The following is a 14,440-nucleotide window of genomic DNA, read 5'->3' on the forward strand; positions in this document are numbered from 1 at the left end:
GGGGGGGGAAATATTGCAGCTGGATGAACAGTTGTGACTTGACACATGCGAGAATCATTTATTCCCCGAACTGCCAGATGCCTCACTAAGATGGGGTCTGTAGAGGACAAAGGAAAAGGTCAGAAGGGTCTTCACAGCTTGAGGAGCTCGTAGTGTCCAGCATGGCACTCACCCCTCTACTATGAGAAAGACCAGGGTAAGATTTACTAGAAATGCAGAGCAAGCACCCAGGAGAAGAACAAGGCTGTCCTCTGCTTACCGGACTCAAGCAGCCAAACACACGTGCCTAGGCAGAATAAAGAATGGACCAAAAGCGTCTGTGTGTGTACATACGTGCATGTACATGTTGTACACACATATATTTTAAATCTTCCAATTTAGCTTCTCTTCTGATCCTCCACAGAACCTGCTCTAGTTACCTGACACACACAAAGGTAGCGAGTGTTCAGTTAGCGGCGGCTTGAGCTCAGGAATACCAAAAGTTAGTGCCGGTGCAGCGTGCCAAGACCGTGCCGGGCTTGTGATCTTTTGTGGCGAGACACAGCTGGGGACTCTGAGCTCAGCCTGCTGAGCACTTCACCGGCCTACTCACCGCCTCCCCAGCAGATCAGTACATTGCCTCAACTGCTTTCCTAACGCTATACCATCTTGTTTTCTTCTCTGCTGTCTTCTGACTTTCTGATACGCTCTGGGAGCTCTCTTCTCTCCTTCACAGCACACCCATAGCAGCTATCCTGCCCTCCTGCGCCCCAGAAAAAGAAAGCTACAATTAGCAGGGCAGTATTTAAGCGAGGGCTTTTGAGTGCGTTCAGCCCCCAGCACAGCTTGCGCAGAGGCACGGCCGTGCGCTCGCCCTCGAGAGCCCTGCTGCAGGGGTTGCTTTTGCTCACAAACAGGAGAGCTAAAAGAACAGCAGAACTGAAGTGCCCTGACAGAAATGCACAGCGTGAGGTGTGTGTGCACGTATACCCACACACACGTACATACAGAGTATATAAATATATACAAATGAGATACCATATATATATATCCAGAGAGATGTGCGTATTCAACAGAGTAATGGTAGACAGTGGTACAATACAATTTATTGCCTCTCAAGAAATGGCACGTAAGCGAGGTCAAGGCGGGGCAGGGCAGCCTGAAGCGCAAAGGGCCCTTTTCTCTTGCGGGGGGGTGGTGGAGGTTAATAAACATCACCCCAGGATTTAGCAGGGTGCACCCCGCGCGGGTTACAGCTACTGTGCGATGCACGCTGGTCTGGAGCGGGAGGGCTGGGGGGGGACAGAGCGATGCCAGCCTGGCCCCAAGCCAGGCAAGGAATGGCTGCAGGGAATTGTCTGCGGAAAGCACATTTAGTTCTTCAACCCCTTTGAAGCTCACAGGTTTGGAGCGAATGCAGGTGAAACAGAGCTGTGGCCTCCATTTCAGCGCTGCATCCCAGGAAGAAAGCACATAACGTTCGACACGGAAGGGAGAGGTGGCTGCTGACTCCCTGGGACCATGGGGAACATGGAAAACGTGGTCCCTTTCACTGATTTTAACCAAATAAAATCAAAAGAAATTCAAATCAGAAAGAGGTGAAAATGCTGGCTCCTCTGTTTTTGGTTGTTTTTTTTTCATCTCTTGGCTAAACTACATCAGAACTCTAGGTCTTTGCAAAGGGGAGAGAAAAATAACCACAGAATAAGAGATTTCAGGGGTCAAGCTAGTGATTTGAAAATACTGCAACTAAAGTTTGCAAAGTAGTCCACACAGAAGAGTTTCCCCAGTGTTAAATACGAACATAAAAGATGCAAGAGAACATCTTGGCTGAGGTACTGGAGTAGTTTCTACAATTGACAGATTATAGTATTTTAAAAAACAAAGTTAGGGCATGACTGCAACGGGTACAATATGGAGCAATTGGTCTTACTTTTAAAAATAAGAGTTTGCAAACTGATTCAGAGAGTGTTTGCGTCTCTCCAGTGTATGGTTGTTTATGTATCTCGGAAATATACCCGAGATACATTAAAATTCTCAGTGCCAAGGGCCTCCTCATACCTCCAAAGCACAGCCTGACCCCGAGTCCCTCTGGTTACAGCTGCGTAATGGGGTGCTTTCTCTCGAGATCAGGCTTGTTTGGGACAACTTTCCTTCCCCCACGTACACACAGGGACACACACATTTAGACCAGTTGATCTGAATCAGTTTTTGCAAACTATTTTAATTAAAATATTAACTTGTTGGAATAGTCCAGGTCTGCATATGATATACATGTAAAAATGGTTACTACACAATTCTTTTTGAATACAAAAAGCCAATATGGGATAGCCACCGTTTGGATTCAGCATTCAGTCATGCTTGACATTACACAAAGAGATGGGTTGAAGAGAATTCTGTTGAAGTAGCTCAATTTAAGCCAGAGACTTTGACCAAATTCAAACCATAACAGAAGCAAAATAATGAACCCACTGAACTTGCAGGTATAGCCCGTCCCTGCTGTCGCTGCTGCTGTTTGTGATAGAGGAGCTGAACTTCAAAACGCTGTGTTAGCACCATGCTCTGGGCACACCCTCCACACTCACATGGTAAATCCCAACGCAATTTTGGCCTTTCACTTCATTTTTGGCTTTCTTTCTAACCCCAGGAAAATACAGGTACCTTTCCTAAATCAGTTTAGCTGCATTTCAACAACACTGCAATGCAAAAGAATGACCTCAAAACATCCAATTCCACGTAAAAACATAGCAGAGGAAAGGACAGGACAATTCACAGTCACCACTTGTCCCAGGGGGCAACCAGCGTCACCTCCGTGGGACCCCCGCCTCATCCCAGGCTTCCGTAAACTGTTAGTACTACAAAGCTCCTTACTAAGGGGCTGCTCAAACAGATTTTGGTAGAGTTTCCATCTTTGATTAGAGCGATATGCTACGTCAAGATGCTAGCAATCCCAGCTGGATTCACCGGACACTGGCAGAGAGTTCAGGATGGGGAGCGGATGTTAATTTAGCTAACGAAAGAACGTCGCCCTGTTGAGAGTACTGAACAGCAGCGAGACACTAGAGCATTTACTATATAAATATGTCACGTGGACAAACACATTCGGAAAACCTTGCTTTTCAGCCCTATAAACATATTAAAGGCAAATCCTAAAGTTAGCAGCTAGTGTTTTCTTCAAGATGATTAGTGTGCAAGGAAAAACATTTACAAAAGAACCCTGGCTGGTCAGTCCCCAAGACGAAAATCTTTGCCTTAAGCCAAACTTTATCTACCTGCTCTTTCCCCAGTCCCCCAGCGCTGGCTGACCCAGACCGCCCTGGCACTGGCACGAGAGCATGGGGGCATCTCCAGTTCCCAGCACTAAGGGACGACACGATGCCACAAAGTCATTCGGTTAATGAGACTCCCTGACCCCTTTATCACCGTATGGATTTCACAACCTCCTTTGCTTCCCTTCAGTAGTACAGCAGCTCCAACGAGCCTCTGGAAGTAGTGCCTTCTCGCATGGTGTGATACGCTGCCAAAATATCACAGCATCTCAAGGGACTGTAAAAGTTGTGAAGTATTGCAGCAATGAAAATAATAAAAAGGAGCCTCACATGCAGCAAGATCTACAGTGGTGATGTGGGTTAGTCATCAGCTGGGAAAGAGTCATTGGCTCAGCTCCTCCTGGTACACTGTGGCAACTAAACATTTAAACAGTTGGCTACACTCTACATGTAAACAGGAAATTGCAACAAGCCAAAAAGGTAATAAATTGGTGGATGTAGTGTAACAATGAGAAGCCCGATCAATGGCATTTTGTGACTATGGCATCCTTCAAAATACCTCTGGCATTTGAGACTGATTGGCTGAAAGTCTAACATTTCTGAATGGAGCAAAAAGGACTACACTGGGCTCCAAGAATTATTCTGATGCTTAGCTAAAATGAGATGTCACAGTATTAGCTGTACAAGTGCATTACTTACGCTCCTCTGCCCAACCTCATCTGAGCTACCAGCAGCACGGTCAGGGAGTGCCAAAGCAGGAATACAAATTCAAACATTTCTAGCCTGTTCCCTCCAGACAGGTTTACCTACACGGTTCTCGGGAAGCTGACCAGTGCCTTCTGAGAGAACATCACTTCTTACATGACACAGAGCGGGCACTTGGGTAGAAGGGCCCTGCTGAGCCCTGGTGTCTCTTGGCCTCTCTTCTCACCCTTCTTCCTCACCTACAGGTCTTTGAAAATGCCCCTTGGCAGAGGCAATACCCTAGAAATGCATCCAATTTAATGACAAATAAAAATGGAACAGAAGATCCAGCTGTTCCTCCCCTGGATGTTGGTTTAAAGGCAGCTCGCCTTGTTTTTGCAGGGTGGCAGTTCGAAATTTATGGACATGGGAGGAGGTCTCCATTCTCCCTCAGACTTCCTATGGATGGCGTGACGAGGGCAGTCTGAGGCCCTTCTGTCCTGTCAGTGTGACGACCACCAGCCAACTCTTCTGACTAATTGCATATATTTCTCAGACGCCCTCCCAAGACCCCTCCAAAAAGTAAAAAACAACAGCAACAACAAAAAAAAAAAATCAAAAAAACAAAAATCAAAAAACCACCCTCCCCCCAAACCCTGCAGCCAAATACTATGACATCCCAGTTAGTAAACACAAAACATAATGCTTTACAAAATGAATACAATATTCCATGTGCACCCAGCTTCCACACGTCAGCACCGCACTGAGGAGGCTGCTGGGCTGGTGTCTGTAGGCAGTTTCTGTTGGCAGACAGCTCCAGTGGAATTGCCACCCTCAGTTATTGTTTAAGTTATGTATAAGACATGTGTGAACCATTGGATATTTGTGAAGTAACACTTGTGCTCCTGCTCATGCCCTGTTCCGTCCGTCCCCCAGAAGCTGTCCGCCTCAGAGCCTGGGGGCTGTTGCGGACCCCTATAGCACTACTTCGAGGTACCCCCTGCATGGGCCCCGAGGGGTGACCCCATGGCTGGGGTCCACCTTGCATTGGATGGCCCCAAGCTTGTGGTGGGCCACCCATGGGATGACCCCAGTGAGGTCCTGCACCCCCAGTAGGATTGTGGGACCAGCCAGAAGCTCCCGGGTAGCTGTGGCTGAACGCCTCGGGGGAGAGATTAGAAAGAACCATATTACTAAAACCTAGCCTCATGCTTTCTGAGTCAAAGGCTTCGATCTCGCGAGCTTGACGCTCCAGCAGGCTTCGTATCCGTTCAGTACGCTCGTTCTGCAATGCCAGCATCTCCTCCTCAATCTAGGAAGGAAAAAGAAGAGACAGTCTGTAGTAGCAGGACTCTGTTAGAAGCATGGCTTCACGTCTCGGAAGGACTTGTAACAGCCAGCTAACGAGGAACCTTCTCCCCGTGTTTCTATGTGAGGCTGGATCTAGAGCAGATGTCCACTGACACACAATCTGTTCTGAATACAAAAGGGTACGTCCCACAGAGCGGCACAAGCCAAAGCACGGGGAATTACCAGTTGGAGGGTCTTGGTCCCTGCTCCCTGGTGAATACAGAAGTTTTAGGCATGCAAATCCAAAGTTTGCACTGATACTAACAGCCTGACAAAGATTAATGTTTTAAGATGCAGCAAAGCCTACAGCTTTCGCAAAAGCCTACTGGGAAAGCACCTCCAAACACAGCCAAGCACAGTGCCTATACAGTCATATACCTGCCAACACAGCTTAATGTGACCTTCACTTCTGTTTGTAGATGAATCTGATGACGATGACTGTTACTTTCTCCAGGATTCAGTGTGCGAGCCCACATTTAAGTTTCCTCTCCAGTATTCTCTGGCCAGATTTTCTTAGCTCGTGTTTATCAGCTTCTATCTACCTCTTTCCTAAATTGTTTTCTCATTATTTCACTACCCTGATACTTTCTCCAGGGTGTGTGGCTGAAGAAATTAGGCAGTGATGTTTGAATTGTTTGGCAGATTATTAGCTAGATGATATGCAAGCTGGCAACTCCAATTTCTTCCCTGTAACACTGTTCCAAATCAGTTTCCAAAGGTACTTTGTGGGGGGCACTGGGATCAGCTCTCCAGTACAGCAAACATGGGGCTACACCCTCCTGACACCCAACAGACAGGGGTGAAAGCTTTTCTTATTGAAATCTTTGCAGGCAGGTGGAGAACCAAAGAATCATTCCATTATCTTCTTGCCAGCACTCAAAAAACTAGTTTTGGCCTCAGTGAAAAAGACCAAATGAGTGAAAAGCAACAGCCAAGACTTTTAGCATAGCTCACTGGCATCTCCCCTGCTGTCAGCAGCAACGTGGCCCAGAGGTGTTATCTTGGTCTGTGCTGAAGGTACTGGGCAGAGCGTTGTACTTGTAAGCACCCTCTTGCCTTAGTCAGGGAATATGCAAAGTGATTTCATCTGGAATTTAGGAAACAATCTGCTCCAGCGTGAGTCATCTCCTGAGCCATTTGGGGCTTTCAGAAACGGCCTTATCCACTTGCCTGTTTCTTAGTGCTAGGTGAGTGACACTGAGGCTCTCCATAAAGCAGCCTTGCTCACTCCTGCTGAAAGCCACGCACTGGTCAGCTGCCTTGGAAAAGGCAGAAGAGGAAGAAGGTGCCTTCTCTAACATTAGCTCTTTAAAATGCTCCACTTGTTTTTCCCAGTCCTGCTACCTAAGCAGAATCCTCCTTTTTCAACATCTTCAGCATGTCCAGCTGCTCACAGTTTTCAGTCTTTGTGACAGTGTTAACACACAGAACTTGGTGCAACTGAACTTTGCAGAGAGGCATGCACTGCATTAAGATGACATCACTTAGAAACGACCTCAGGATGAGGGACTCTGAAGATGAGGTGTCTGAGGCATGTGGAAAGGAAATGAGTAAATCTGAAGTCTTTTAAAAGACACTCTTGGGCCATGCTCATTACTGGTGCAACACAAACAACACGGCATCAGGGTGTAGCTTGTACAGTGCCTCAGACACTGGCACTTAAGGCTGGTGGGGCTGGCTGCTCCCTCCTTAGCCTCAGTCAGACATGTATGCTCTGGTGAGTTACTATGGTGATGGGCACCATCAAAAGTAAAGAGGACTGTGCTGAGAAGGGAGCAGAGTCCTAAGCACACACTAACTTCTGAAATCTGGTTTATTATCGAACATCAGGGACTGACTTTGCCACAGGCTACGTATATATTTGTGCATATAAATTCAGACGTTCATCTTGCACACATACCTGCCCTTTCTCTGGCTGCCAGTTTCAGTCAGCATGTGGAAGCAAACACCAGGTGACATCGCTGAGTGACCCACACCACAATACTCAGCTCTTAGTTCTTCCAGAAACAGAAAGCCACCTCTTCTCCCAAATAATACCCTTGCAAAACAAGGATGCATCTACTTTTGTACCCACACGTTTTCCCTTGAGCTGCCACTAACTGACTCTAACCCCATCAAGAGACTCACCGCTGGTCCATGACTTTGTGACTTGCAGTGTGCCAGGACTGCATGTATTGCTAAATAAGCCTATGGAGGTTGAAGCACCATCCAATTTTTTTGCTATTCTAAGGCAACACAGGGACACAAATACACACAATTATGCTAGGTGTTTTATCATTTTTTTCCTCTCTATGAAGTATTATCTATCACCATCACTGATGCCAAATATATGTTGCTCCCGCAGACAAGGAGCAGTGACCAGCAGCAGGCTGGCCGTGGCACACTTCTCCCCAGTGCTCCCAGCTGAGCGTGCCACCAGAGGGCAATGCACACCCAGCATAAAGATGGGCTCAAAGGCAGGGCTGGGACCCGACCTGTCCTCTTCTGGACCGGAGCAAACTAACTAGCCACGGGGTCTAAAGACACCTCTTACACATGTGAGCGCTGCAAGGGAACTCTGTTTTCACAAGTTCAGTTACTTCCAGAGATTCCTGTCTCCTTGCAGGAGATCAACGCACAACAGGACTGTACTGTCTTCTCGGAGACGCTTCCTCAGCCGACCGTGAGGTGGAGCAGTTTTATGCCAACGTGGGCCCTCTATCAGCCCAACAACCATCTGTTAGCCTCTGGGAGAAGTTAAGTGTAAAGAACCTCGAGGCCACAGAGTAATTGCCCTAATTTAATAATTGCCAATCAGCAAAGTTGGGCACTGTTGCGTGAATGGCGATGGCTGGCACCCACAGGGCAAATCAAAGGGGAGAAAATCTGCAGGAGGAAGGCTGATTGTGTACTGCCTTTCACTGACTGGTGCATTACCCTCCCTGGGTTTGTGTAGGCCACTCACATTTCTATACACACCACATGTCTGGCACTGCATGGGAAAGCACACTTCAACAAGGAGCACCTTAACACACACAGCCAACTACAAGCTGAAATCTAGGGAGCAGCAGGTCACCCCTGCCTGTGAGTCTGGCTACTTCAGTTTGCTTCTAACAAACACAGTTTCATAGGGAAACTGCAAACTGGTCTCCCCAGACTGACAAATGAAGATCTGCATTAAAATATATTACCATAAAACATAGGATCTCGAATACATTTTACCTCCACCCCCCAGAGATACCTACTACTGCTACTATGCCAATTCCAAAATCTCCCCCTGCCAGCTTTAGGTTGTTATTGTCTGTCCTCTAATGAGCTGGGGAAGCTAATCTGCAGCTCAGAGAGAAAGAACAGTTCACTTTCCCTTCTGCCCAGAGAGGCACGGCTCCCTCTGGCACACTTCAGGCAGCTCTGTCCCAGCCAGAAGCTGCTCACACAGGATGGCTGAGCTGGCAGAAAGTTTGGCCTATGTGTCACTGAGCTATCACCCCAGAGAGACAAATACCCAAATGATCCATGTTACTATATACAGCAAGGTAAAAGCAATTTCTCTCTCTGTTGAGACGTACAGTGCAATTTAAGATCTGAATCATGGTGCGTGCTAATGATGCTCCCATGCCCATTTTACCTTCTGCTCAAGGAGGGCCCGACGGAGGGATACCCTCTGTTCAAGATCACGCAGCTCCCGATCATGCTGGGCTTCTGCCTGCATCTTGATTTTACTCTGATATGCATTCAGCAGCTCCAATTCTTGCTGCAGCTGCATCTTCAAAACCTGGCACTCTGCTTCCTGTGCTTCATCCAAACGCAGCTGGGAAAGACAGACAATAGAGACATTTCACTATGGGGTAACCACTCATGACACTCCGGGGGAGGACTGTGGGGAGTGGGAGAGAATGGGATGGGACTTTGTTTTCTTAGCAATACAACTGGTCTCTATTGTACTTCGTTTCACTGAACAGAGGACCTATAGTGACAAAGACTGGTGACAGGGAGCCCACAGCGCTGATGCAAGTGATGCTGATGAGCAGTGGCACCTCAGGAACCACGATTCATATTGCAGAGACCCGACTGCTGGAGGTGCTAACATCCAAAGCTCTCCTTTTGCTAGAGGCAAAGAGAAGATCTCTTGCTCCATTCAACTGGATTAACCAATTACCTGTACGCAGGAGACTAAAGTCCACATCCCTGCCAATGCAGGACTTCAGGCAAAAGAATGGAATGACATAAACTTAAAAGCAGTACGATACTGAACTTTTAACCTTCCCATATGTAAATTAAGCCAGCTGCCTTGCCTCACAGTGTCGTGTCTGTACAGAGCGACGTGAGCAGGACGCAATATGCAAGAAGTGCAAAGAAAACCGCACGTTCAGTTGTAGCAAGGACTCAAAGCATTGCTCATGTGGTCGTTCCTTAAAGAAGGAATCACAGAACTTCCACAACGCTTCTACCATTATTTCAGATTTACAGTCAAAACTGCGGACTCTTCCATGATTCAATGAGCATCTTCCACCAGTGGGACATGCTTTGGTTGGTATCACTGACAAATCAAAACCTAAATGACTTAAGACAGCAAGCTGCATGTTATTTAACAGTGCTCTAACAGGGATGTTTATGTTGTCAAACTTCAGGCAAAAGCAGTCCTCTGGCCACACAGATGCATCGCTTTGCATCTCTGCTACAGCAGCTTCAACTTCAACCTGCCTGAAGGGGGTAACACCTCTTCCCTCCGCATTTGAATGCTGCTTTTTTAGACACAGAGGAATGACTGTGCAGGGTATGGCACGTGTAGCAAGGAAGCAGATAGCCTGCTGTCAGGATACAGATCGGTTAAAATGCAAACATCCCTATTTGGCTGAGGAACCCTGGGTCCCTCGGAGGCGACTCACAGCTTGTGTAGAGAGCATTTCATTAATGCTGTGATCATACTGCTCAGCCAGGATAGCCAGCTTCCGGGTCTGCTCCTCCTTGAGCCGTTTGAGGACAGCTTTATGTTCACTCTTTGGCGTGGTCTCCAGCAGATGGTTTCTCAGTGCTTTGTACTGTCTGGTTTGGATCTTGCATGTATCCTGAAACTGCTTCTTTATCTGTAGTTCTTTTGACTGGAAAGATGGAGGGGACACAAAGAAAAAACCAGCATGTTTCAAATGGAAGAAATATCCATTCAAATGGATATTTAGGATTACATTAAGGATATGAGTTCAAGAATCCACAAATGTATATTAACAGCTACAGTGCAAGGAGGGAAGCAAAATACACAAGAGGCAATGACTATTGCTGCAGCTGCTTTGACACTGCTACTGTGCGAAACAATTACAATACAGACACTTTTATAACAAAGCTCCAGCCTAAATACAGCTGTCTCTGCACAAAGAGCCTCACATTTGTCACTGGACTGGATCCAGTCCTGGGTGTTGCTTTTCAAGAAAAGTTCTTGAGGGACAGGACTAATATTTATTAGCACCAAAAGCCATACTTACACATGACTGTGTTTGTATGGCACATATATACAAACAGCACCTAATGTTATGAAAAGCAGCAGATCTGGTGCATGGGAAGGGACAGGGAAAAAGAGCAACACTTTTTCCATTGAGTGTTTGATGAAGAGAAGATGTGTTCTAACCCCTAATATTAAGAGCCTGGTTTTCACAAAGATACTAAAAAATGGCTGGGAAAGATTAGACGCTCGAAGACGCACACCACAAGCAACATTAGCACTGTGCTAGTCTGGCAAACAAAATGACTCCCCAGTCCTGACAGAGGCTTACTGGAGATTGAGTTTTCCCTTTGCACTTGCTAGGACCTCTGTATTGTTTAGAGACGTAACTTTGTGACTGCACACAGGGCTGGGAGACATCAGTCCTGGAAAAGGCATCTGGTCCTGACCTGGCTGTATGACCTTGAGGAGATTAATTATTTTTTTCCTTCACCTGCCTTACCTGTCTTCCAGAGTAGCTTGTAAGGGTTAATGTCTACTAAGTGTTTCAAGACTCTGAAAATGAAGGTGTTCTGGAGTTCCCTGGATCTTTCTATAAGAGGGTTGGCAGGGACACTTTAACTAAGCAAAATCCACGTGTGATGACTGATGCTGGTTAACTGACGGTCAAGTTCTTCATGGTAAGGAAAACCAAACAAACCCACCCCTAAATCCCCACATCAGGGCAGTCAGTACACACTCCAGGTCATTCCCACTGTCATCACCATGGTCATATCCCAAAGCACTGGGGGCAGGAACAGAGCAGAGGACCAGATTCCTGTCCCTTGAATAAACTGGAAGAGCTCTGGGATCTGAACCAGCAAGGCAGATATATGTGCATGTCTCCCGTCAGCTCCTCCACTGCCTGCTCCTGGCACTAACTCAAGACTCAGCAGGGTAGGTGATAAGCACAGCACTTGTAGCTACCTAGAAAGATGCAGTGGGATCAGATAATATATCCAGCCCAATTTAGACATCAGCATGCTTTGCTGCATAAACCAACAATCCCACTTTGCTAACCTGATGCAGAAAACAGGACAAAAATGTGTTTCATTCAAACCAAAATACGTATCATGGAGAGGAATACATCACTTTTACCCTTTCTAAATTCACAGGAAGTTATTTCCCTTCAGGAAACCTTTAAGGTTGTTTCTCCCTGCCCTTAAGGGAAGTGTCAGCAGGTTACACATTCCCGCCAGGGACCTGGTCACAGCAAAACACTAGCAATCTGTTTTGTCCTCACTTTCTGTGAAGTCTTGCTTGGACACCAGGCTCTGTTTACAGGCTTCAAATCCAAAGGCTTTAACAACAGGAAACAGAAGGGAGGGGTAAGATTTCCAGTCAGACTTCTGACAAGATCATTTTGACCTAGTATTGTGAAATACCAGTGAGAGGGTATTTGCATCACAATTAACACACTCGAAATAATAACAGAGCAGTTTTCACTGAAGGGTGAATTCTAGTTATCGGTCCTTCTGGTGCTGTAATAGCAGCAACAGACACTGACCGTTAAAAACCTGCTTTCAGGACAAAGGACCTCACTAAATAACAAAGGGAAAGCCTGAAACATGTGCCCTCAAGGGAAAACGTTGCTGGAGAGAGAAACTGAACAAATGGTCAAATTATCTATTCAATTAAGAATACTTGCCTGCATTAGTCAGGAGCAAGAGAAGAGTTAATACTAGGGAACAGTCCTGATAAATAGGGGATTGTGCTACAAACCAAACGGTTGTCCAGCAGGCTGCATTATTAGCACTGTGTGTATGCAAAGGTGCTGGATTGACAGCTCAGGCCTGAAATCCTTCACTAATCGCAGAACAGCCACACAAAGCAAAGTGCAAGCTTTCCAAGCTCCCCGCCAAACGCTCCAACCCTGTCCTCACTGGAAAAGGGAAGGGGCTGAAGAGTCTGCAGAGGTGAGAGGGCAGCCAAGCCTCCTGGAGGCCAGAGAGACCACGGATCCCAGTGTCCCAACTGCCAGCCGGGGAACGGGAACGGACACGCTGCCCGCTCCTGTCTGCACCACATCACCTTGGGGAGGCAGAACCCATTCATGCTAATCTCAGAAGGATCAACCTAATACAGCTGCTTCAGTTTTATTCAGCTCAGAGTGCAGCGCAGCTTCCCTGTGAAGTCATCAGCTATTTATACACTATATCCTTGGAGATTCTCAACAGTGATCAGATGGTCCCTTGTTCTCACAAGCTAGGTTTTCACTATTTAGTATTATTCCAATATTGACAAATCAGGTTGTTTTTTTTTTTTTTGCTGAAGTCCTATTTTCAAGTTGGTCATTTTCTCTGTAAGAAGATAACTTGGAGGTGGTGCATACTAAGTCAGATGGGAAATATCACGAAGAGGAAAGACCTAGAACAACAAAGAAACCCCATGCTCAGTATGCCATCCACTCATTTTGTTACTGGCACAGCTGAACATTGGGTGGAGAGAAGAAGTCTGCCTCCTCAAAGGAAGTGTACCAGGCAGCTTTGTGAAAGGCCTTATACTCCCTTCTCAGACACTTCAGAATAAACCACTGAACTTCTCTGGATGAAGTGAAGGCTTACAATGAAAACACTAAGAGCCTCAATTACAGAGGCCTTATAGTTCTAGTAAGCCACCACAGTTACAAGGGCAGCATGAGAAACCCATGAGAGCACAACACAGCAAAGGTCAGTGCTAGGAGCTTCCCGAGGACACTGCAGCTGGCCGGCATCTCTCTCTCTTCCTTGCTAGCATACCAGCCTTAATATAAAAACAGTAACCAGGTGAGCTAGCCAAGACCAACAGTGCAGTTCATTTTGACGCACACAACACCACAATGCTTTTTTGTTTGTTTGTTTTTAAATGACACTGTTTCGTTACAGCAAAATAGATTTTATTCTTCTATATGGGGGGAGAAGAGGAGCAGAAAATGGTGTAGGAGGAAGAGAGCGGGGAAAAAAGGGCACTGCAAAGATTAAATGCATTTTAAAGCTACTACAAAAAGGAAGGCACACTGCTAAGAACAAGAGCTTTTCAAATAAAATGAGGGAATGGTGCTGCTATGGCCTGCCTACAATACACTGCAACCCTGATCACCACTGCTACGGTTCATACATATGGTGCCTGTAGGGCTGCAGTTGCACCCTGGCAGTTACACAACTTGACAAATACAACACTTTTTTTTTTTTTTAAAAAAAAAAGGTATTCACTACAGAATGAGACACCTCTTCAAATTAACAGGCTTCAAAATACTGTGGACCTGCATACACTGCAAATGAGAAATGAGCTGTAAGGTACCACTTTTCCACCACCACCAGCAGTTCACAGCCAGAGCTCCTACATCACTTAGTACCTTCAGGCTCTTGGGCTGCTGCCGGACCTCCATGACGTGCTTACGCCTCAGCTCCCGCTCCCGGCGTTTGTTGTACTCCAGCTGGTTGGTGAGCTCGGTCTGGTGCTGGAGTCGGATCAGCTCACAGCGCATCTTCTGGATGGTACTGAGATGGCGGAACTCCAGCTCCTGCATGGACTCGTGCTGACGCAGCAGCATGGCGTGCTCCAGGTCCTTCTGTGTCTGCCTTTTGTTTAACTCCTAACAGGAGGACAGAGGGAATTATTAGATTCTTTGTACTTGGATTTCCATTCACAACGTGACATTTCGCTTTGTTCACAAGGGCATTTCTCTCTTTCCAAGGCATTTGAGGACAAAGCACAGAGTTTC

At 46.6% G+C, this 14,440-nt stretch overlaps 1 protein-coding gene across 1 annotated transcript in view; it reads right to left on the reverse strand.

Moving 5' to 3' along the window:
- Positions 1–1,375: 1,375 nt before the first annotated feature.
- Positions 1,376–14,440, reverse strand: part of TAOK1 (TAO kinase 1) — a 37,278-nt gene continuing 24,213 nt past the window's right edge. The window contains exons 16-19 of the mRNA XM_026861499.1: positions 14,072–14,311; positions 10,151–10,363; positions 8,890–9,072; positions 1,376–5,244 (exon numbers count right to left, since the gene is read on the reverse strand). Coding sequence (XP_026717300.1) covers positions 4,783–5,244; positions 8,890–9,072; positions 10,151–10,363; positions 14,072–14,311 — 1,098 coding nt within the window. The 3' untranslated portion in view covers positions 1,376–4,782. The remainder of the gene's footprint in view (positions 5,245–8,889; positions 9,073–10,150; positions 10,364–14,071; positions 14,312–14,440) is intronic.

This window comes from Athene cunicularia (genome assembly GCF_003259725.1).
Source record: "Athene cunicularia isolate RWA chromosome 19 unlocalized genomic scaffold, athCun1 chr19_part1, whole genome shotgun sequence".
Classification (NCBI taxonomy): Eukaryota; Metazoa; Chordata; class Aves; order Strigiformes; family Strigidae; genus Athene; species Athene cunicularia.